At 41.5% G+C, this 25294-nt stretch overlaps 1 protein-coding gene across 8 annotated transcripts in view; it reads left to right on the plus strand.

Annotated features, from left to right (window-relative positions):
- The window catches only part of MCF2 (MCF.2 cell line derived transforming sequence), a 296431-nt gene that overhangs the window by 183036 nt on the left and 88101 nt on the right, over nucleotides 1-25294 (plus strand). For all 8 annotated transcript variants that reach the window (XR_013277191.1, XR_013277215.1, XM_077490004.1 and 5 more), the window contains 6 exons: nucleotides 440-528; nucleotides 1346-1412; nucleotides 5178-5293; nucleotides 5402-5471; nucleotides 14818-14910; nucleotides 20875-20967. Coding sequence is in view for 6 of the 8 variants with exons in the window: in XM_077490004.1 (XP_077346130.1) it covers nucleotides 440-528; nucleotides 1346-1412; nucleotides 5178-5293; nucleotides 5402-5471; nucleotides 14818-14910; nucleotides 20875-20967 (528 nt within the window). In the remaining 2 variants the exon portion in view is untranslated. The remainder of the gene's footprint in view (nucleotides 1-439; nucleotides 529-1345; nucleotides 1413-5177; nucleotides 5294-5401; nucleotides 5472-14817; nucleotides 14911-20874; nucleotides 20968-25294) is intronic.

Genomic DNA, 25294 nt, shown 5'->3' on the forward strand with positions numbered 1-25294 from the left:
CTTCTTCAGTTGCTTAAATGTTTAGAAGCAGCTTTGATGATCAGTGAAATGCCTTTAACATTAAAAAAAAATCAAGTCCTGTTGAATGTGACTAACTACTACTAGCTATACCATGTCCTAGGTGACAGAAAACCTTCACAGATATTTTGCTAAGTGAAACAAAGGGAGGTTGTCAAATGTCTGCTTTTGGAAACACAATTTGCTCTTCTTTCAAAAAGGGTTATTTACTGAAACTGAAGCATGCAAAATCTGGTGCATTTCTGCATAGAAACCAATCAGCTTCCATGTTTTTTTTTGTCAACGCTTAATTGACCAAAGTGTAGTTAGAAGCTGATTAGCTGCACCAGATTCTGAGTGAACCAGTTTGAGTAAACCTAACCCTCTGTGTGTTATAATTCATGTACTTTAAAGTTAATTATGTGAACGTTTTAAATTCCAGATTGAGGTGATGCATGACTATCAAGAAAAAAGAAATTCCTTACAATTTTTTATATCAGAAAGTGAAGACAGTTTACACATACTTAAAGGGTAAGGTCATTGTTCCTATTTGTGCTGACAATGTTTGTTATTTTCTTTCACTTTTATCTGTACTTAGATGGATAAAATAAATGCAGCTACATCTTTAATTTGGTCATTCTAAAGCCCCATACACACTATCAGATTTTCTACTGATTTTTTCCTTCCAATTTACCAAAATCATATAATATGAGGTCAAACCTTAGGAGTTTCAGTGTGTATGCATTCAGGCAGGAACTTGCACTACATGGTTTTGGTAAATCTGAAGACAAAAATCAGCAGAAAATCTGATAGTGTGTATGGGGCTTAAGAAGATGCAGCTGTCGGGTATATACCAGGTTACTGGATCCAGTCACTGCAATCTGTGGATCCATGGGTATTTTTTTTACTGTAGTGTGAAATAGATAGTGTTAGTCTTTTAACGCTTGCTCCAAGTGACAGGTGTTATTTTTGTATTGTTCTTTTTAAAAGCACAATTTAGTAAAAAAAAATAAATACTTAAATTGGAGCTCTCAACATCTGTCTGACCTTGGCCTGATGATGAGTATATTGACCTTATTGCTACCGTCAAATCTATATTTATCATCCAAATATTAAAAAAAATAGCTCTCTGGGGGTAAAAGTTATATTTGTAATGGCTACTGGGTGCTTTAAAGGAATCTCTATTTACAGAAATTTGCTTTGGATTGATTTTGGAATGCTCTCTCAGGTGTGTATTACTGACTGTGCCATTATAGGGAAGGTTTTGCCTAACTCTTTGTGGAGGGACGGAACGTAAGATGGATCTCTGTAACATTTATTTAAAAAGTATTTTTCTGTTTTGTTTCAGGCATGTTATCCATGAGCTCATAGAGACTGAACGGATCTATGTGGAAGAACTTTACACTATTTTACTGGTGTGTAAGCCACTTGTATACAATCTGTTTCTGTTTGCCTGGCTTTCTTCTCAATAATTTCCAAGTCACTGACCAGGAATAAGAATGCAGCAACAATGTCAGTGTAAAGTCAGAGCTAATTTTCATACTTCCTCTAAGTCAGTGAATTAGAAAGTACTAAATCAGGATCAGTAAGCCCTTGTACACACGGTCGGAGATTCCAACGGAATGTGTCCTATCGGACCGTTTTTGTCGGATAATCCGACTGTGTGTGGTATGCATCGGAGTGTTTCAGTCGGAATATCCGTCGGACCCAATTTTCCAACTTGTTGAAAATATTTTCCAACAAACTGGTCCGATCGGACATACTCCGATCATGTGTAGAGAATTCTGATCGGACAAAGTGCCACGCATGCTCAGATCAAATTCCTACACCAAAACTATTGGCTACTAGCGTGAACGTAGTCCTGTCGTAACAAAATAACGTCATCACGTTCTGAACGATCGGATTTTCCGACAACTTGGTCCGACCGTGTGTATGCAACAGTTTCGGACACAATCCGTTGGACAAAATCCGTTGGACAAAATCCAACGGATTTGGTTGGCAGAATGTCCGACCGTGTGTACAAGGGCTAAGGCATCCAATTAACTGGCATTTAAAAAAAATGGCTGCCTACAAGTTTTTTTCAGTACAGGTTTCCCTTAAGGTTTTCCAAATAAGCAGTTTATTTATTGGTAGTCCTTGTTAAAGCTAAACTTTTTCATACATCTCCTTGTATGATATGAAAAAAATTATATACTGATCAATATCTGATAAGCAATAGTCAGGTATGGAAACATGGGGATCACTGATGCTTATTCTTTTGACTTTCAGTAGCTGTATAGATTCTACAGTTGTGTCTAGTTTTGTAAAGTAGTTTCCACTTTGGGTATACACTCTTGGAACTATCTGAAAAGGGACTCATTTGTGAGAAAGTCTTTATAAGAATTTTCTGCATTTCCGATATATGCTCCTAATTTAGGGGTCTCCAAACTTTTCAGTAAGAGGGCTACATGGTATATTTTACACATTTTCACAGGCTGAAAAACAAATCAGTTTCATGAATAAGAAATATTCAAATTAATTAAAAAATGAGAAGGAATGACTTTGCACCCAGTGCAAATAATGAACCAGAATGCAGCGGTCTATCATCTGAATATTAGACCAAAAACTTATAGAAAAAAGCTGTGCTATCCCTTTAAGTTACAAACATCACTGTAAACATCATTAAATAAATTCTGTGCAAATCAACATATGTGCAAAAAAGTGGCAAAATAGTTCATAAAAATATACATTTTGGCTCCACATGACACCAAGTGTACACACTTCTTACCAGAAAATATTACCCTCTCAATACACAGGAGGTCAATAATGCTTGTTTAAAGATCCAGAATGTCTTTGCTTGCCAGGTCAACTTCAGGAAAAAGCTCTGTGCCCGGTCTCAGTCATGGCATTGGACCATAAATAGAGAAGGACATAGAGCAGGCCCCCTAGTATGATATTGCAAAAACACCACTGAGTTTATTTGTTACCTAGGTACTCACATAACAAAAAATGTATGGGACAATGTATAAACTGCCACCACACTTGATAGCATGTTTTGTCTTAACACTATGTCGTCAGTCACCTGAAGTAGAAATTGACCCGGCAAGCAAAGGCATTCCGGATCTTTACACAAGCGTTATTGACCTTCTGCGGTTTACACATTGTCTTAGATTTTTTTGTCAGTATTTTCTGTTACTGTACTTGGTGTTGCGTGGAACCAAATTGGCACTTTGGGATTCATTTGGGATTTCATTGGAGCCCGATACTTTTGGTGGATATTTATATTGCACAGTATTGGAGCCCTGCACTTTCTTGAACATTTTGTTGCACTTTGTATGTATATTTAACTATTAACTATTTTGGAACCTTATTGCTCATATGTTGATTTACACAGAATTTGTTTAATGGTTTACAGGGATTTTTGAAGTTTAAGTGATGGTGCACCTTTTTTTGTATTAATGCATTTTACTTGGATCTTTTTTTTAAATCATTCTGATATCATTCAGCACAAAAGAGAAAGAACTTCAGTAAAAAAAAAAAGAAGCAATCTCTACATCAGAGTCAACTTTATAAGTCCCCCTTTACATCAGGAACCCCTCACATCAGGGTACCCATCAAAGCCTTTCTTACATTATGTTCCCCTTCAGAGTTCCCCCTTCTATTAGTGTCCCTATCAGATTCCTCACTTACATCATGGTCCCCATCAGAGCCCTTCTTACATTAGATTCCCTATGACCCCTTTCACACCAGGGCGTTTTGCAGGCGCTATAGCGTTAGAAATAGCGCCTGCAAAACGCCCTAAAGAAGCTGCACCATTGTTTGTAGTGTGAAAGCCCTGAGGGCTTTCACACTACAGCGGTGCGCTGGCAGGACGTTAGAAAAAAGTCCTGCCAGCAGCTTCTTTGGAGCGGTGAAGGAGCGGTGTGTTTACCGCTCCTCCACCGCTGCTCCCCATTGAAATCAATGGGGCAGCGCTGTAATCCCGCCGGCAAAACGCTGCTATTGCGGCGTATTGCCGGCGGTTTTAACCCTTTCACGGCCGCTAGCGGGGGTAAAAGCGCAAATCCGGCGGTAAAACGCCGCTAAAAATGGCGGCGTTTTACCGTCCACGCTATCAGTGGTGTGGTGTGAAAGGGGTCTTAGAGTGATTCAGCTTTACCTTGCTTACAGTGTCAGTACCGCAACAGACCAAGATTTGGGAGGCAGAGCAAGTGTTGACAGAGGATGAGTATGTCATCTGTTGCTAGGACACTGGCAGTTCTAGCAACCAACTGACTTGGAGAAAGACAGCACGGCGGGTGGAACCTGACCCTAGCTGTGGGCTGTATTTGGTCCGTGGGCCGTAGTATGGAGATCCCTTTCCAAATACAGTATATTCAGATCTCCATACCAATTATCTTTTTATATTGAAGGTTTACTGCTGGTCATTATTTCAGCACTTTGACTGGCCACGCCAATGATACATTTCAAGAGTCCCTGGTACAAATATATACTAATATACAAGGGCTTCAAGCAAAATGGCTTAGGCTCAGTCTGAGATGAGTTTGTTATATGTTTGAGATTAGATTGCGGTCAGTTTGAGATGAACTTGGGATGTGTTTAGATACATACTCATTCCACTCTATGAGGGAAAATAAAAGCAAACCAAAGCATAGCAAAAGGAAAAAACATGTTCTGTGCTCCATAAATTGGAAACTCCGACACTACATTCAACATCTGTTAATATCCTTCACAAACTGATGTTGGAAGCAAAGCACCAAAGTCTGTGTACACCAGCCCTAAATAAATCACTCAACTTAATGTAGTGTTCTTTATAAGTTTAAAGTTCTAGACAAACAGCTAAATACACACCTGGAATACCTACAAAGTGAATCAGTTTACCTAACAAAGATGATTTAATAAAGTTCAGTTAGTTCTGTAACCCAGGCTTTCCTTCCTGACATCCCAGCCAGGTTGTGGACCTGCATGCAAAGTTCAGTAAAAAGATATAGCTTGGCCTATGATCCATCCCAGTCTGCCACTTGACAATGAAGGAGCAGCAACAGACGCTGAAGTAATTTCTTCTCTCGCCTCCTGTAAACATGTTCACAGTAAGACTGAAAGCACCCTACAAAGCCAAAGAATTGTGATTTATTCATATTAAACATTGTTTGTTTTTTTAGACACAATTTAGGTTTAATTCTATTGTCTTCTATTTCTAGGGGTATAGATCTGAGATGGAGAATCCAGCAATGACTCGAATAATGCCACCTTCTTTAAGGAATACAAAGAATATTCTGTTTGGAAATATGCCAGAAATTTATGAGTTCCACAACAAGTGAGATACTTATATATACTGTATTAATGGCTAACAAGAAAGAAATACAGTATTATTTCCCCATAATGTAATCAACCCTATATAATGTTTGTGTTTCATTTTGGACAGAATATTTCTACTGAGCCTTGAAAGCTGTATTGAGACACCTGAAAGAGTGGGGTTCTGTTTCTTAGAAAGGGTAGGTACCAAACTATTTACTATTGCTTTTTAAGAAGTATTATAATAAAGATTACCTTTTATATATCTACTTGATGTGTGAAGTCCTTATATAGTACCATTAAAGTCCATGATAGTCTCTATAAAGAATGTCTTCATAAATATTTACTATTGCAGTTCATGGACTCAAAACCTTGTGTGTTCTATTACCTGGTTATTTTGGTAAAACCTTATGAATTAAATTGCCTACATCCTTTTGAAATTTTAATGTCTCTTGGGGGCTGTGGTGGTATATTGCTGCACCTGAGTAGCCAGACCCATCCGTGAATCACAATCTTTATGATAGGATCTCAGTAAGTATTTGACTTTTAACTTATTTTATGGAAATTCCTCTGCTGTAATAGAAAGAATAAGAAATCCGGGCTAGGGAAGTTGAGCCAGAATCTAAAATAGTGGGTTTGGTGAGTTAGAGTGCCAGACTTATGATTGAGATTTCAAGTAAATTTTTATTCATCCTGAGAGTAAAAACAATAGCCAAGCTTAAGCAATCTGTCTTCAGCAGAGCAGGTGCGGGTTGGAAGAAAACTATACTGAAAGTGGGTATGCTGGAGTTGATTTCTCCAGCATGGATTAAGGGCCCGCTTTGGCTACCAGTCTAGCAGCCACACATACTGCTGTAAATGTTCTCAGCTATGGAATCTTAGAAAGCATCTTCTTAACTAAAAATATTAACAGATTTAAATATCTATGAAAATCCTGACCCAGCTTTTTGCCAACATATTGTCATTTAAGGCATCATACACGCTATTAGATTTTCTGTTGATTTTTGTCTTCAGATTTACCAAAACCATGTAGTGCAAGGGCGTGCCTGATTGCATACAAATGAAACTTTTATGGTTTGACCTCATATTATATGGTTTTGGTAAATCTGAAGACAAAAATCTGCAGAAAATAGTATGTATGGGGTCTAAGAGTCTAAAATAAAGAAATTATGTTGCTGGCTTTTGCAGTTGATGAGGAACTGTGATTACCACCATTTACAGAAAAACAGGCATATCCGTTTTCTGCGGATTGGCTTTTCCAGTCATGTTTCATCATCAAATCAAATTTTTGGAAATGTGTTTAGGGCTACAAAATTAGTGCAGTGCCCACAATTAGATTTTGGACTTTTTGCATCTGCTTACATTAAAGTGGATGCAAAGTAGATTCATGAAACTTGAGCTGGGCACATATATCTGCAGTGTTTTTTTTGTTGTTGTTATATTTCTCTTCAAAGCATGTCCTGTAGCTGTGCCTTGCTCTGTTCTTCTATTATCAGCCTGATAACTTCTGACAACTTCTGCTATAAATAGATTAGCAGAATGCTGAAGATTCAACTAACAGATCTAAAAGTCTCTGCCAATGAGGAGAGGAGGGCGGGGGGAGGGGGGGTGCCTTTACTCAAATCAGCTGTCTTGGTTGTATGCCCAAGCTTCACTGCAGTGCTAACCAGGCAGAGAAACTCTCCTAACGCATCTGAACATTCTAATGAATATACAAAGCTATAGACAGCAGATGTACATGTAAAACTTATGTAGGGAGATTTGTTTAATCTCTGTGTATTATCTGAGGCTCTTCACTTTACTGGGTATATGTGAGGGTTTACATCCACTTTAAGTTTCTTAATCCTTCAAACTATAATTTGGATCTGGTAGGCCTGGCACTTTGCGATCTTTACTAGAAATGTGACTGATCTGAACACTTCTAGCACTAACTGGGTAGAACAGATTGATAACAAGAATATTAGTGGCAAATGTCTGTGGTGTTGTAACCGAGAAATGCTGCTTAAAAAAGAGAATAATTCAACTCAGTTTGATTGTGTGACCTCATAATTTTTTTTTTTTAATATAGATTTATTGGGGTTTTCTTATTACATACAAGCATTATACAGTATTTTGAGGCAGATGTACATACATGCATACATTTAGTGACACTTTTGTAAAGAAGGAAAGAAGGTGAACTTCTAAGTGAGGGGGGAGTAACAAGTGGGTTATACCTATTACTACAACCACAGCCTTACAGCCTGTTTTGTACAGAAACAAAAATATGTATCATTATTATACCCTCAGGAGTAGGATCGAAATTTGTACTACAATAGCAGATGTTTCCACAACTTGGCCTAATTATTTCGAAGTTGTTGCGGGAGTAATCAGTGTTACAGGGGCATGTTCCATGGAAGTGAAGGAGCTATATAGTTCATTTGATGTGTTATGGCGGTAAGAAGGTAGAGGCATCTAGTGGTTTAGGTACTTCAAGGTTGCCCAGTGAAGGAGTGAGTTCTCTTTTGAAGTACCAGTCTGTGTATCGGAATGGGTGCATGACTAACTGTAGAGTTTCCTGGGTTAGTGTGGCTTCTATATATTTACGCCACCTCGTGAAGAAGCGTGCAGTCAAACGAAAGTTCAGTGCTATAGTGTCTAATCTCTCCAGGTAGAAGAGCGATAGCATAGCTTTTTTCACTTCGGGTAGGAGGAGTCGCTAAAATCAAGTGAGACATTATCGTTCTCCAAGCAACTAGAAGACACATTGGTGTGCCCATTGTGGAATATTCCTGGGACCCCCATCTGTGAGAGAGGATGTTCGGGGCGTATAGCCAAAGAGGCATAGTAGTCGGTCTTTCAGGATCCGTGTTTTGTTGATTTTGCCAATGTGTGTCATCACAGAGTCCCAGTATTTGGAGATGGCTGTGCAGTCCCAGACACGGTGGAGTAGAGTTGGTCGCGGATGAGAGCACCAGGGGCATTGCATTTGATTTGAGTTTTCTTTATTGATATAGAATGGGTAGTAGGCTCTGTGTATAATCTTAAATTGGGTTTACGAACATGTCTATATCCTTCCAGTATGTTTTCTGGTTGTTCATCATCGTCCAAGAGAGCTGACCATTTTTTAAATGGTTTGAGGTGATATTTCGCAGATTGGTGTTGGATGAAGTTTGAGTATAAGTTGGAGATGGAGTAGTCATCTCTCTGGATCATCATATCTATGAAGGATTTCTGAAAGGGATCAGATTTGGGTCCATAGCAGGACCTCAGATAGTTTGTTGTTTGATGGTAAAATAATATATGTCTTGGTGGTAAGGAGAATTCCCTCGATAATATTTGAAGAGGTTTGAATTTTCTAGTTTTGCCTTGATACATAGATGTTACTTTTGTGACACCATGGGAACGCCATTGCTCAAATGCCTTGTGCAGAGTGGCCGGAAAAGAAACATATGATTGTCTTGAATTGACAAGTGCCTTGAAATATTTGATGGTAGTCCCAGTAGCTTCTGTACCTCTCTCTGGGCAACAATAGTGTCTCTGATGAGTATATTTGACTTGAGGTGTGATGGTAAGGCATTGATGTTGGAGTGGAGGATGGCTGATAAGGCATGTGATGGGGCCATTGAGCCTTCAAGAAGAGTATTGCAGTATTTAGACTTTCCTGACAACCAATCTAGTCTTTGTCTACGTAAGCATGAGAGATTATAGAAACAGATATTGGGCAGACCTGCCCCACCCTCGGACTTCGAGAGGCATAACTTTTGTATTGCAATCCGTGGCTTTTTGTGAGACCATATGAAAGCAATTAATGCCTTGTGAATTTTGTGCCCATCAGAGTGTTTCAGTAATAGAGGTATGGTTTGCAATGGGTAGAGCAATCATGCAAATGATACCATTTTGAATAAGTGGCACCTCCCAAAGAGCGAGAGGGGGAGAGCTGTCCATGCTTCCAGCTCTTGTGTGATTTTAGTTATTAAAGGGGGAAAGTTGAGTTCATATATAGAGGAGGGCTCACGGGCCTATATGTATACCTAAATACGTAATATCAGGTCGCTAGGGTGAATGGGGATATTTGTTTCCATCTAGCAGAGAGCCTTGGGTGGAGTGGTAGGATTTCACTTTCATCAAAATGTATCTGGAAACCCAAGCTTAACCGGAAGTCTGCAAACAGTTTGCAAATTTTTTCGAAGTCTGAGAGTGGATCAGTGGAAAACAACAGTATGTCGTCTGCAAACAGGGCGGACCAAAGAATTTGGTCTCCTATTGCAATGCCACTGATTCCATCTTGGGAGTTAAGTATTGTGGATAGGGGCTCTATGGCTATGTTGAAGAGCAGGGGGGATAAGAGGCAGCCCTGCCTTGTTGCCTTGGATAAAGGTATCGAGTCAGATATGAAGTCGGGGGTGACAAGGTGTGCTGTTGGGGATGCGTACATTTGTTGTAGAAATCCCATGATCGGTCCTGTGAAAACTGTTCCATTACTCTAAATAGCCATGACAAACTAACATTGTCAAAGGCTTTTTCGGCGTCAAGTGATATACTAGCGTACACTTTAGCATGGTTGAGCGCCATTAAAACCTTTCGTATATTTAAAGTTGCTGAGCGACCTGGAACAAAACCAGATTGGGCCGAGTGAAGTGGGGAGGGGAGTTAGGGGGGCTAAATGCAACACAATTATTTTATCTACGTTATCTACGTTTATTAGGGAAATTGGTCAGTATGAGCCTTGTAATAGGGGTCTTTCCCTTTTTTGGATATCAATTTAATGTGTGCCTGTGTTCCTGTGGGAAGGTAGGGGCCTTCATCCCACATAGCTGCGTAGACATGTTTCAGGGTGTCAGAGATAAAATCATTGGTCATTTTGTAAAATTCGGACGTGTAGCCATCTGGGCCGGGGGCATTGGCAGCTGACATATTTTTGATTATGCGTCAAATGTCATCTGTCTCGATAAGAGCATTGAGTATCTCTAAATGTGTGTTTTGAAGTTTGGGTAGTCGTACCTTGGACAGGAGAGCTTCGACTGTGGCCTGGTCCCTTTGATCAGCCGTATATTTTGGCAGTTGACGTTGCCAGGGAACCAGCCTTGTCTCTTAAGGTAGTGATGTGGGTGGGGCATCTTGTTCCCGCACACAATTTTGCCAGCAGTTTACCTGCCTTGTTTCCAAATCTGTGGTAATGTAATTTAGAGTATGACATTTTAGCTGCCTCTTGCTTTTCTGCCCAAAGGTCAAACGTGTATTTGGCCTGCTTCCACATACGTATATTATCGGGTGTGCGAGATATGGTTTGTGCTTTGCGCAGGGTTTCATTAGCTTGGTTGTATTGGTGCCTGGTGTGTCTCTTGAATTGGGCCGTGTAGAAGATGATTTTCCCTCTTAAGAAAGCCTTACCCACTTCCCAAAAGAGGCTAGGTTCGGTTGTGTGGGCTCTGTTGGTGGAAGCATATTCGTTCCACGCTTCATGTAGCGTGTGACGAAAGTCTGCACTGTCTGCCAGGTATCAGGGAAAGCGCCATGTGGGCGAAGGGGAGGAGGATGTACCCTGCGCCAGGTGTATTGCTATGGGGCCATGGTCTGATATCATTGCATACATAATTTCCGAATCATAAAGGGCGGTCATCAGTGTGGGGGAGCCAAAGAAGTAATCAATGCGAGAAAATGAGTTATGTGGGGGTGAAAAGAATGTATATTCCTGGTCCGTCGGGTGTGTTAGGCGCCATATATCTATATATTGCATGGATGCAATGGATTGTGCTAATGGGGTCGAGTCAGGTGATAAGGAAGTTGGCTTATGGTTTCGGAGTGTTGGGTCTTTTGTGCGGTCCGCTAATGTAGACATGACGGAGTTAAAGTCCCCACCCACCAGATGCATGGTTTCAGGGGCGGAGAGTATCCACTTTACCATGTCCTGGAAAAAGAGGGAGTCTGGGGAATTGGGAGCATAGATGTTAGTGACAGCTATTTGCCTGGTGCCTATGGTCAAGTGTACAGTCAATTTGTGGCCTGCCGAGTCGGTTTTAACATCTCTCACCGTATGTCTAAAATTCTTATGCAGCAGGATAGCCACGCCTGCTTTGCGGCCAAGCGCTGGTGATCCATATACCGTACCTACCCATAATTTGCGTAGGTTTGTTAGATCATCTGCAGACAGGTGTGTCTCCTGAAGTAGGGCCACATCTGCGCAGAGATGCTTCAAATGTCGGATGGCCAATGTAAGGATGGCCATGTGCTTGTACGGAGAGCGAAGCCCCTTAACGTTCCATGAAATAACTTTTAAGTGGCTCTCACTAGTAGAAGAAGCCATGTCTGGGATATAAATATGTATTGTGTTGAGGGCTTATTGTGAAGCCCTCTGGTAGATAGGGCTTCTACAGACTGAGAACTGTCTAAGTTATGAAGATTCACTGAGGGTATTGATACATAATAGGTGAATACATGTAACATACAATTATAACTGTTGAGAGAGAGAAACAATATGACTATGGTTAAGTGAAAAAAATTCTTAACGTTTCCTAGTAACTTCACTTTTTTCCACATGAGGCTCAACTCATCTTTGCTCTCATCAGTCTCCCGCTCCTCTCCTTACAGCAGAGGTTGAGCGAGGGGAGAGGGGTGTGCAGCAAAAGGGGGCTAGGGCGTGGGCGACTTGCATATGCAGTCGTTGGGACAGGAGTCGGTGTTAGAGTGCATCTTCTCCTAACTGAGGAGTAAGTTTCAGTATGTGAGACCTCAGCTTTTGGCTGATGCTTGCAAAGGGGGGATCTTTGGAGCAGATTGGTAGCTGCAGCCTCAGTGATAATCAAGCAATTAAACCATAAACCATAAAACATTGTGGTGTTAACAGCAACATATAATTCCAACCTGTGAGTCATCAAGCATAGCTATGCCTGGGCAGGGCAGTAAGTTAGGACTCTAGCATAGCCCAGTCAAAAATAGAACAAGGATAGTATAAGTTGCTTGAGGAAGAGGAAAAGGAAGGACAGCAAGAAAATAACACTACCCATCTCCTTTGCGTATGAAATGGCCTTGTATCCTTGTGCTCCTTCAACGGTGTCCTGAGCGTTCGTCTTTTTGCACGACTCAGCTGCGTTTGTATGGGGGTTTGGTCGGGCTGCGTTGCTGTTTAGGAAGTGCAGTAGGTCGGGGCATAGATGGTGAAGTAGAGTTGTCCACCGAGTTGGTTTGGTCCATTTCCGTGCCCTGACACATCTTTCCGCTTCTTTGGGTGTGGTGAATGTGAGTTGTTCTCTGTCATGCGTTTGGATGCGTAGAGTTGCCGGGTATGCTAGGGAGAATCTGATTTGATTATTGATTATTGTATAAGGTGGAGCATATGGGAAAAAATGCTTTGCGTCTATTCATGACTTCAACTGAGTAGTCCGCGAATAGTAGCAGGTTAGCACCATCCACTGTCAGCGAGCGTGCGCGGTGAAACTTCTGCATGATGGCATTTTTATCTGCGTAGTTTAGATATTTGACTATAACGTGTCGGGGTTTGACATGGCTTTCTGAGTAATGTCCCAGGCGGTGCGCTCTTTCAACAGTACATGGTATGCGGAGACCCAGTTGTTCAGGAATGGTCTTTGGGCAAATATTTGTGAGTTGGGCAGAGGTGATGAATTCCGGGAGTCCTATTATCCGCAGATTATTTCTTCTCGAGCGATTTTCCAAATCATCGAGTTTGTGCCAGATCTCTCTGTGTGTGATGTTTAAGCATGCCAGTGTGGTAGATGTGGCAGCTGCTTCATCTTCCAGAGAGGAGATTCGTTCCTCTGTGCGAGTGATTCTCTGAGCCTGTGCTTGCATTTCCAGATGCAGATGTTCCAGCCCTCTGTTGACAGCAGCATCTACTGTAGCTGCCAGTGTTGGTCCCAGCAGCGTCACTACCGCCTGTGCTATGCCCCCTAGGGAAGCTGGGTCAGCGGTTATGGTGGCTGAGGCGGGGGGAAGGCTGTGAATGCAGCTGCAGCTGTTCCGCTGTAGATGGTGTGGCCGCCATCTTAGCTGCGCTTGCCTGTGTCTCTCCTGCGGGAGGCTATGAGGAGCATGCTGCTCGTGTGTGGGATCGCTCCACAAAGTGATCCATGTGCACCCACCTTGTAGCGGCAGTGACAGGGGATTTCCCCGGGGCTGGTGCGGGTGTTTACTGCCGGTAATGTGGGGAGTGCGGCAGGAGCTGAACGCAGCTACTTCTCCCTTATGTGGTGCCGGAACCGGAAGTCCTGGCCTCATCATATTTAATAAGAATGTGCAGTACCCAGGTCTTTTTTTTTTCCTGATGAATGGTCTGCCCATATACTGCTGTTCTTACCAATGGCAGAAACTTAAAGGAGAAGTACAGCCAAAGCTTGTTTGGTTGCACTTCTCCTATGGATTACAGGAGTGCAGAACAAACCCATTTTCAGAAAACAGTGGGCTGAAGTCCACTATCGGCTGACGTCACTTAGCTCATCCAGGCTGGGGCAAGATCGTGACAATAAAGTCAGGATCCATCCACATGCCTGGAGTTGTTGAGAGCCTGAGTTCCCGCCCCCTCCACAGCCCAGCGCTCTAGTGAGTGAGGGGGGCAGGGCAGACAGTGGTGACACACATCCACCAGCTCTCTGCTCAGAGAGCCTTGAGAACCAAGTGACCCGCAGTGTTTGATTGCTCGGTTCTCAGTCTTAGAGCCAGCGGGGGACAGATGCAGCATTGGACCAATGCTGCATCCACCTAGGTAAGTATGGTTCTGAAAAAAAAACATACTTTTTCTAAAAGTTGAAAATGATTTTAGCTGAGCAGCATATGCTCCTGTTTTCCACTCCTGGCACACCTAATTTAACTGCACCAACTATACATTTGCAAATGCATCAGCAAATTAGATCTTACACAGTTCTGTGTCATTTAGCTTTAACGGTGTGTAGCCAAGCCAAAAATCTGCCAGTAACCATTTGAGATTAATGCGGAGATCTGTTAGTATTAGGCAGTATTAGGCAGATTATGCCATAAGTTACCTTCCAGTTGCCCGGACCTTATTTTCCATTGTCCATTTATATAAGGAGTGGCTAGTTTTCATAAAACTTATTGTTGCAGTTTTTGGATTCTGAGTGATGGCCAGGAACTGCATGTAGTACTAGGAGTCATGATGTGCTCTATAGTACTCCTGAATTGGCCATCTGCTAATGTTGGCATTTGCCAGAACATGTGGAGACTCATGGCCAAATTCAATCTCTTGCATTTAGCTGCATTTTCCAGCATAGGCAACATGCATGGGGGGAGAAAATTCACCTGTTTCAATAGAGAATGTGTTAAAGTATGTTAAAGTTCTTTTTAAGTCCATAAAACTGTATTTTGGGTGCATTTGTCTGCAATTTGTCATTTAAGTCAATTTAGACATTTAGTCTTTTAAAAATGCAGTACATCTACAATGCACTATACATTATGTGAACCTTATGCTTAGATTCTAGCACTACGCTTACTGATATTACATAATATCTTTATTTCACTGGATCAGAACTGCAAACCTAATGGTTTCATCACTAAAAATTGAAATTATAGCAGACTGACTTTTCATCTTTCTTCATACAGAGAGAAGACTTTCAAATGTATGAAAAGTACTGCCACAATAAACCTCGATCAGATTCCCTCTGGAGACAGTTTGCAGACAGTGTTTTCTTTCAGGTATGTCAAATATTACATGCAAAGCCTTCATTTATTTTTTTTAAATGTTTTTATAGAGTAGAGAAGTATGTTGTCCCATCAGGTTCTTTGTGTGCCTACAGTAGAGATGTATCCTCTCTATTTGTGCTGGTGACCATTGTCGGTGGGTCAAATTTAAAATCTTAGGGAAGGGAGGGAAAGTCTTCTAATGGGGACATCTGTTTTGGGGAACAATAAGAAGAGAATTCCCATCACTTTGGATTTCCTCCTAATTTCTGTTGTGTCTCTGGCACAAGAAATTAAGGAAAATTAACAGAATAAACTGAAAAGTGTTTTCACCATGCCAAACACAAAAAACGATTTTGACTATACATACATTTTAAAGTAAACCTTTTCTAAAAGAAATATGGGGGCCTGCTAACCTACTAAAAATGTGAGCTTCCAACCTGCTATCCTGGCCCACTGTCTTCAGTACTTTCTGAGCCACTTAACAAGAACAATTATGCAGGCGTAAAGGATCAGAAAAAAAAAGTCAGAAGTCATTATTTTTATACTTGTTTTGATAGTAATATCAAGTATTGAAATCTGAGGGCATAATAGGCAGGAAACTATGCAAACGCGTAGTTAGCAATGGCAGCCTCAATGTTTCTCAGAGGAAAGGTTAAAGTCAATCAGCTATACACAGTTGCTGTTTAAAGGAGATATTATACTTGTATATGAAATGGGGGAAGCCATACAGAACCTCCGATATGTTTTGCATTTTCAAGTTAGGAAGATATCGTCTACCCAGGTCTAGAAATCTATGCTGCTCAAAATCTTCTAAAACCTCCTTTTGTTTTAAGTATAAAATAATTTTGAGGCTGCTGACCTTGTAATGGATGTCATTACTTCTTATATAACTAGAAAACCTGTAGACTCGATAATGGTCAGTACAAAACATCGGGTATCAAGTGCACCCAAAATGAATTTGAAAATGACAGGCGGGTTCAGATGCATTTCTTGTTCATATATGCAACATAGACCCTCTGTTTAGGAAAAGTTTGCTCTAAAAAAAACAATAGTTGCAATACGTGCATCATCTGCCATCTTGACCTCCCTACCCTCTTACAGTAAAAGTTATTTTAAAAAACCCTGTTATACTACCTGTCCTACAGCAAACATTCATTTGGACTTCCAGGAAGACATGTCGTGTATCCAGATACATAGAACTTATATAGCCAATGCTGATTGCCCTTTTTGCTTGCATCTATTAAGGTCACTTTGCATTATAAGCAAGGAAGTTTGAACCTCTGCAGTATATTAATGTGCTTTTACTAAAAAAAAAATACTACAAACTGCTATAATTATAGGCAAAAACACAACACTGGATTGGCAGAGATACATAAAACAAGCACAGTCTTAAAAAAAACTGCTTAATTCAGGTTAGAGCAGGTTCGCGATCTTCATAGGCAATGAAGACTCAGGCTTAATCTACAAGCTATTGCAGAAGGTGGGGTGAAAGCGTTTTAGGTGAAGTCTCCTCGCCTACTGTCGGAGATCTTCCTTGGTGTTAAGTCTTCTTGGAGTCCTCTTGTCAGCTTATGCCTGGTGACCTATTATTTTGAAAATGTACCATCCCCACATTTGTTTGGCCCTTTTCACAATACTAAGTTTCAATGTGAGAAACATTCTCCAGTTCACCCTCTAGATGACACTATGGTATCATACATGCCATAGGTCAGTGATATATATATATATATATATATATATATATATATATATATCCTATCTATCTATATCTATATACATTTATATCAAACACAACACATCCCATTTCTACAGGCAGACATTATAAGTTCTTTATATTGAGATTGATACAATAGTGTCAGAAACCATGAATCAGACTGAGACAGAAGTACAATCAAATCACACTTGTTTATTATTAATAATAAATAGGTAAATAGAAAAAGCGTAGTCAAAGCATAGCCAGAGTCCAGTAACCAGAGGTCAGCCAGGCCAGAGTTCAATAACCAGATCGGGTAGTCAGCCAGGCCAGAAGTCAGGGATCCAAGTAGAGCAACAGCAAGCAGGATAAGGAGCCAGAAGGGATGTCAGCAAGCCAGTCTTTAAACAAACCGCAGGAGATGGTTTCTTGTGATGTGACCAAGGCGAAGGCAGAGGTGAAGTGAGCTGGAAGGCTTTAAGTAGGCAGGTCAGATGAGCATCATCAGGAACAGCTGGTAACTGTGGAGAGAGAAGAGAACTGGCAATTAGCCGACAGCTGAGCAACCAGCCCAGAGAAGGAAGGGCTAAGCCAGCCCTGACAAGTAGTCAGGATGGGTGATTTAACCATTTGGTGATTTACAAACTAAAGTTAAAGATGAACTCCAGGGAGAATTAAAAACTATCACTGCAGAGGGGCTCTATGCACTGCAAGGGTAAAATGCTCATTTATGGGAAATATTAAAAAGATGCTTACCTATCTTATCCCTTGCCCCCAGGCAGCTGGTGCTTTTTTCTTCCCTCTGGCATTCCAGGTTGTAGGCAGGACCTCAGTGTCCTCACTTACAATGTGGGACTGCTGGTCTTGCATTGTATGTGATAATGTCAGTGAGTGACTGTCAGAAAGAGTGGTGAAAATAGGCTTCTTTGGGAAACTGGTTGCATGGAGAGGAAGAGCCAACAGGAGCAAGGGATATGGTAAATAAAACGTATTTTTAATGTTCTCCTAGAATAGATAACAGTATTTAATCCTTGTAATGTGGGGGGAGCCGAGACTGCAAGGGTAATTTTTTATGTTTCACCAGAATTCATCTTTAAGGTGCATCTGCAGTTGTTTTTTTCAGCTTTGGATAGAGAAGGGAGGGGTTAAACATGTGTAGCACTGACCCCCGAAGGAGCGCCTGGTTTTGCTGGGCTTACCGTTACCTTCTTTACCTCGTTTTTCGTCTAGGGTTTCCCGAGGTTGATGGCCCAATAAACTGCAGAGACCAACACTTGAATCCCTTTGGGAATTTTTATTTGCAAAAAAACGTTGAACAGAACTCAGTCTCTCAGTAGGGAATAGAGGGTTTGGATAGTAAAGCTCAGGTACTCTTGGAAATGCTGACACTTGAAATGTCTCTCTCTAAGTGATCCAGGGAATAGCCATTCGCAACTGGATATTTCATCTATCGGATAAATCTCCTTTAGTGAATTTAGTAGCCAACAGGTGATTTAAACTTAGCAAAGTCTCTGCCACAGACTTGGTTGTAGAACTTTAGAATAGAACTTAGTTATAACCAAAGGATGAAATTAGGAACTCTCTTGCGGTACCAGTATCTTGCAGCCGGCGATACCGTAAGAATGCGGATTCACTTGGTGTCCTTTCAACCAGTCCTTCAGTTGCTGGGCCTTTCGAAATCCGAGACGGCACCGGACCACCTTGGAACCCTTCTTCCATTTACTGTGCCTCAGGCTAGCCAGTCCCGAGACTCGGAAATGGATGGATCCGCACCCCAGGCCATGGGGGCCTCTGGGGGCTGGTCAGGAGGACCAGGACCACGGAGTCAGAACATACTTCTGGACCGGAACCCAGAACCACATGATCTTAGCACCTTAAGTACCCTCTCCCGGAAAACACAGAGAGACAACGCACCCGCTGATTGGCTCAGAGAGAGAGATTGGTACCCAATGCGTCCAACCAGACTGCATTCCAATGCCTGTCAAAGATGATACCTACACCTTTCACCAGACAGAACATAGTACAGTCCAGCTAAACTGATGCCAAGACCATAATTTACTGAAATTAACCACAAGACCCAAATATGGTCTTAGGAAAAACGAAATTTACAAAAACATAGCGCTTGCTCTTCAGGAGCCTGGCGTTACATATGTGCCAGTTTTTTATTGTTGTCTAGAAAGATTTGCAATCTGTTTTTTTTTATGTCCCCAGGTCAGAAAGTGATGGGAAATCCAAAGTGTTACTGGAACAGTAGGTCTGCTGAAATCTACCAGTGGGGACACCTGTTCCATTGACAAATGTTTAAGGCGTCTCCTCTCACTTTGGGGAGATTTCATCTCCATTTCTGTACAGGATATGAATGGAAATATCCCCGGCAGAGCACAGACAGCAACGAAAAAAACAATTAACACTTTTTTCTTCCAAACTCAAACAAAAAATGTTTAGGCTATAGCTTCATTTTAAATTTTGGAGACAAGCCTAACCTAAACAATTCATTTCCTGACATCTTCTTATTCCTGACACATACAACAAGCAAAAATATGTAGTGCTTACCTACTAAAGTGTTTTAATAGATTATTAGCCCACATTTTTACATGATGCTGCATCTTTTACATATTGATGGCATCGTACAGTATAGCAGTATATTATCACCAGAATGGTTCCCTGGTTGACAGATGTATGAATCCAAAATAGATGGTGCGTGTAGTTGTGAAAACTATGAAAACAATGTAGAATAAAAGAATGTTAACATTTGTTGATATGTGAGTTTGTATATGGAATTCCTGTTTTATATGACCTGTGCGCACAATTCCGTTTTAAACAGAAATGAAAGGCAAAACATTTGTGTATAGATTATACATTATAAATACCTTTTTTACAATTTTCAAAAGTGATCATGTTACCTCTGTTCTCAGCTGCATAACAGCTGGGGGGAGGAAAAACAGCACACTGCTCTTCCCAGTATATGGCAGTGCAGAGGGGCAAATCAGGACAAGTGTGATCATTGAAGGAGAGCAAGCTAAGTTACCAGCAGAGCTATAGAACTGGCCATACTGTGCTCTCATGGCTAGTTCCCAGGAATTCCAGGGATTTCACACAAAGGAAGCAATGCAGTAGAATACAGGATACTTTTTCAAGTACATGGTACAGCAGGCACATATCAGGAATATGACATGTTGGGTTTACATACAGTATTCTTTATTCAACATCTTCTATATTTTTGATCAGTTGTTATGTACTTTAGAATATAGCAATTCTACATATCTCGTTATATTATGTTTAGGTATTGAAAAAGCCAGTGTTAAAGGAGAGTACAGCCAAGCTTGTTTGGTTGTACATCTCCTGTGGATCAGAGGAGTGCAATTCATTCTGCACTCCTGTGACCCGTTGTCAGCAGACAACGGGCTGAAGCACAGAGCTGGTTCAGGCTTGGGCAAGATCTCGACAATTAAATTGGCATCCGCCCACATGCCTGGACCGGCACCTAGCTCAGCCTTTCAGAGAACCACTGAGAGCCTTAGCCAGCCGCTCCCACCCCCCGCACAGCCCAAAACTCCAGTGAACCGAGGAGAGAGCTGCTGACTGACAGTCAACAGCTCTCTGCTCAAGGAGCTCTGAGAACCAAGCATTCAGTGGTGTTTGATCGCTTGGTTCCCAGTGTATGGTTCAGGGGAAAAAAAACTCCATATTTTTCTTTTAAAACAATTAAAACAATATCTTATATTGTTGTTTTGCCATAAAAATCTGTCTTTTGTTTTCATAAAGGAATAAGTGCATTGCAGAATGTTGGTCATGAAGATGTGATTAGGGTGTTCTAACACACAAGGCTGAAAATCTCAGATCTTTCATGCTGAACAACACTAAATTTGGGGGCTGCGATCGCACCTTCCCTCATCTCTGTGATTAAGCAAGGTTATCACAAGCCACATGACATGTTCGCAGCACTTCACACATCAGACTGAAAATTCATTGGTAGCGTCTGTCAGCACGCCTCTGTTCATTTCTATGAGTAGAGGTTACTGCAGGCCACATCCCGGGTCTGTAAGCATTTGTAATCATTTTGTCATTGATGTTCAGACTTGCGCTCACCTGTGATGTGGCCTGCAGTAACCTCCATTCATCAGAGATTTGAACAGAGGCACGTTTATAGTTATAGGTAATGATCACGATCAACTCAGCACGTGTGAAGACTTTAAATCTTTATACCCGTGTTAGAACAGCCTATATAAAAATCCTTGTTCAATGAGTGCCACTTTTTATATCTTGGCATATTGCTTTTATAGGAATGCCAAAGAAAGTTGGAGCACAAACTTGCTTTAGATTCATACCTACTTAAACCAATACAACGCCTAACAAAGTACCAGCTGCTACTTAAGGTAAGGATAAGGTATTGTACTGGGATATTACATATACAATATATTATACCATAATATGGTTGTTTGTAGCTAAGGAACTTTTTCTGTTTTTAAAGTACTTTGGTATCATGTAAACCTGCCCTTAAATAAAACAAGTTTAACTAGTTTTGCAGTTAATTCCTGCAATGACATTGTCTGGTGACTAAAGTTCAGCAATCTAAGGCCATAATTACGTTCTTACTGAACCTGTTAGTGTATTGGAAGGTGACGGTAAAGTGTCATATAATTGTGGTCTGGAGATGCAGCTTGAGTAGTGGAGACTGAAAGTAGTTTTTATATTTATTTTTTGTTTTTAAAGCGGAGGTCCACCCTAAAGTGGACCTCCGCTCATCGGAACCCTCCCCCCCTCCGGCGCCACAATTGGCACCTTTCAGGGGGGAGGGGGTGCAGATACCTGTACAGTACAGGTATTCTGCACCCACTTCCGGGATAGCTCTCTGCGGAAAGGGGCGTATATTACGCCCCTTTCCGCAAGTGCCCGCCCCTTTCCGCAAGTGCCCCGCTGCCTGCTGGGAAACACACAGATCCCAGAGGCAGCGGGGACCGTCCTTATTGCGCAGCGCGATTTGCGCATGCGCAGTAGGGAACCGGGAAATGAAGCCGAAAGGCTCCATTTCCTGATTCCCATACCCAAGATGGCGGCGGCAGCACCCGACATACGATCTACAGATCGGCTTCGGGTGCCGACATCGCGGGCGCGCTGGACAGGTAAGTGTCACTATTTTAAAAGTCAGCAGCTGCAGTATTTGTAGCTGCTGGCTTTAAAAAAAAAAAAAAAAACGCGGAGTCCCGGTGGACTCCCGCTTTAATTTAAAAATTAAGAATGACAATGAATGACAATTAAATTACATACTGTAAAGTATACACTCATAAGGCAATTGACATAGAAAAGACCACAATATTTGACAATTAGAACACAACTTCTGTCAACTGGCTATATAATAGAACCCTAGAAAGGTCAGTGTTGCATCTAGTAGCTAGCATTCCTTTAGAACTGAACTCCAGGTAGATATAAAAAACACAAATTAAAGTGGTTGCAACCCCCTACATATACCTACTGAAGTGACTAGACTCAACACAGAGATGAAACAAAGCCTCCTACATAAGTTGTACCTGTTTATATGAAGCCATCTCTTCTCTACAGCCATTCAAAGTTCACACATCACAGGTTATTTCTCAGCTCCAAGAATGCAGGGATCTGACATCACACACACCACAGCTCAGAGAGGAGAACTGAGTGTAATCTGAGACCTGAGTGGAGGTAACATCCTCCTACACAGTCCCATAGGAAAACATGCACATCTGAGGCTGTTATTCACTTGTTGTGTGCCAGAGAGGAGGGGGAGGAGGGAGTCTCCCTGGAATGCCTGGTGTCAAAATTAACTGTCAGAAGGAATGCATACAGATAGCAGAGGAAGGAGAGAGCAGGCAAGATTTACTTTAAGTGCTTTGGATTGAGGCAAGTACACACTATAGAATGTTATGTTTCGTTCAAGTTTACAGACACTTTAATACAGTTTTGTAATCCTGAATATATTATTACATAGATTTTTATATACAGGCAATGCAAGTTTCCCAATTTGATGTGGTATCTGTTCTTGCAGTCCCTGTACAGCAGGGCAAGAGTGTAAGAGTAGGAAGTAGCACAAGGGGCCAATCAGTTCATGTCCTGACAAGAATCATGCTCATAGGACACGAAAGCAGAATGAGAGATTGAGCTAATAACTGCTACTGCTTCTCATTTAACTATCCAGTCACAGGCTGGGGGTGGGTCCAGGAAACCTAGGCTCAGAGAAAGTGAGTTGAATGTTGTTGGATATTAGACTAAGGATATCTAGTGGCAGAAAAAAGTACTGCGGGGGAAAACTCTAGACTGAAGATGAGTATTTCAGAAAATGTTGTTTTTGTTATTTTAACTTTTAATGGGCTAATAATTATTTTCATGTTATTTTGGTTGTATTTCTGCTTTAGTTTGTTCCAATGACTAGTCCAGTAGACCTACAATTAAAACAAAACAAAAACAAATGTAGTGTAATTTCTTCAGAGTAGCAAGAGGCCTCAAACACCCGTAGTTGGTTCAGGAAGATGATTGGGGGGGTTATTATCTAGTAGTCTGGTAAATACCATTCGGTATATTGAAAGCATTGTGCTAGTGATTGTTGAGTATCTATTGACAGTGTTTGTATAAATGTTTTTTTAACCTGAGCATCCTTTTTTAAAGAGGTCGCCCCCCACTATATAAGGAATACAATTTTTTTTTTCAAGAGATGGGAAACAGAGGATCAGAATAAATCCAAAAAAGGGTTTAAACACCTACGAGATAATAAGGAGGCGTTGTTTACAGCCTTTAAAAATCTGAGTACTGGGAAAGTCCATTATGTCAAAAAGTGGCAATTCAGGTGTTAGGGGTAAGTAGTAGACTTGGTGTGAGGTAGCATAGTGCACCATGGCTGACCAAAATTGTCTATTCTCAGGGCATGGTACATATGTGTGTCCACTTTTTAAACACTAGGAGGAGAAGCTTAGGCTTAGGTAGGAGCAGTGTGGAGATAGCACCATAGCCCATTGGGTTGGAATATTGCAAAAGGGTATTCAACAAGTTTGACCAGTTTTTAACTGTTTGAGTATTAAAAGATTTCACTTTCAGCAAAACAAAGGGGTTGTTGGACAAAATGGGAAGTTTCTCATGGGCGGCTGTCAGAGAAAGATGTTGTGTGGTGGCAGTATTTTATTACATTTTAAAGCGGAGGTCCACCCTAAAGTGGACCTCCGCTCATCGGAACCCTCCCCCCCCTCCGGCGCCACAATTGGCACCTTTCAGGGGGGAGGGGGTGCAGATACCTGTACAGTACAGGTATTCTGCACCCACTTCCGGGATAGCTCTCTGCGGAAAGGGGCGTATATTACGCCCCTTTCCGCAAGTGCCCGCCCCTTTCCGCAAGTGCCCCGCTGCCTGCTGGGAAACACACAGATCCCAGAGGCAGCGGGGACCGTCCTTATTGCGCAGCGCGATTCGCGCATGCGCAGTAGGGAACCGGGAAATGAAGCCGAAAGGCTCCATTTCCTGATTCCCATACCCAAGATGGCGGCGGCAGCACCCGACATACGATCTACAGATCGGCTTCGGGTGCCGACATCGCGGGCGCGCTGGACAGGTAAGTGTCACTATTTTAAAAGTCAGCAGCTGCAGTATTTGTAGCTGCTGGCTTTAAAAAAAAAAAAAAAACGCGGAGTCCCGGTGGACTCCCGCTTTAATATGTTGAATGCCTACATTGTGCCATAACTTAAGAGTAGGCATTATTATGGAAGAAGTCAGGGTTTAGCCAAGGTTGGAAGGAAGAGTGAGGTATGGCTGTTTAAAAGACAGTGAGCTTGAATTCTAGGCAAGACAGGTAAAATAAAAGAGAAGATGCAAAGACATCTTGGGGGGGGGGGTGTATGGGCTCCTAGTGGAAATTAAGAACATATACTACATTACTATGGACAGTGGACTTTTTATTTGCTAATTTCCTTAACTAAGTGTAACCGCCATGTAATCTAATAAAATGTAAATTTGCCTTTTCAGAGAAAATGAAATGGTGAACTAACACCCTACACTCTTTCCACCCCCGGTCCCTGCTGTACTTCCCTTCAAAGATGATGAACTGTCAGTGCCCATGTAGCCGGTGCAGTGGTCTTGAAATCCATGCACTTCTTCCATTTCTCTGTCCTGAATCAGTTAAGAGTGATTCCAAATAGTCAGCAGTCTGGGCATTCCAGACCACTAATAAGCCCTGATAATAAGCCCTGCTCCTTCTAGCACTAAGCTACATCACCTATCATTCAGATGTTAAAGGTCTTGGCTCTAAAGTTGGAGAGTAGAGCCTCTTGTATTTCAAAGTTAGACAGTACTGGGGTTTAACATCAAGAGGATATGGAGTTTGATGTCTACTTGGGCAGAAGTCAAGGCCATATGTGCATCTTAGGGCCTTACATCTAGAAGGGTCTCCTCAGGGCAAAAGGAATAGCTGGAAGTTGAACACGTGCTGTTGCCTGCATGTCAGCATTTTCAACTTTTTGGACTGGACCAGGTTTACTTTTTTTTCCTAATGGAATAATACCTTTACTAAGTATAAGTTTAAAAAAAAAAGATTGATATTAAACATTTTTGAAAGGCCTATGCTTTTGTTTCTCATTTCCTAGTCATTTTGTCGATGTTCTCATTTTGTTTTCTTGATGTTCTTATTTGGTCTTAAATATTAAATGTTAAATATTTAAAGAGCTAATTTATCTGGCATATGCTTCATAG

The sequence above is a fragment of the Lithobates pipiens genome, unplaced genomic scaffold (genome assembly GCF_037356315.1).
Source record: "Lithobates pipiens isolate NorthernLeopardFrog02 unplaced genomic scaffold, aLitPip1_a1.2 Scaffold_1, whole genome shotgun sequence".
Taxonomy (NCBI): Eukaryota; Metazoa; Chordata; class Amphibia; order Anura; family Ranidae; genus Lithobates; species Lithobates pipiens.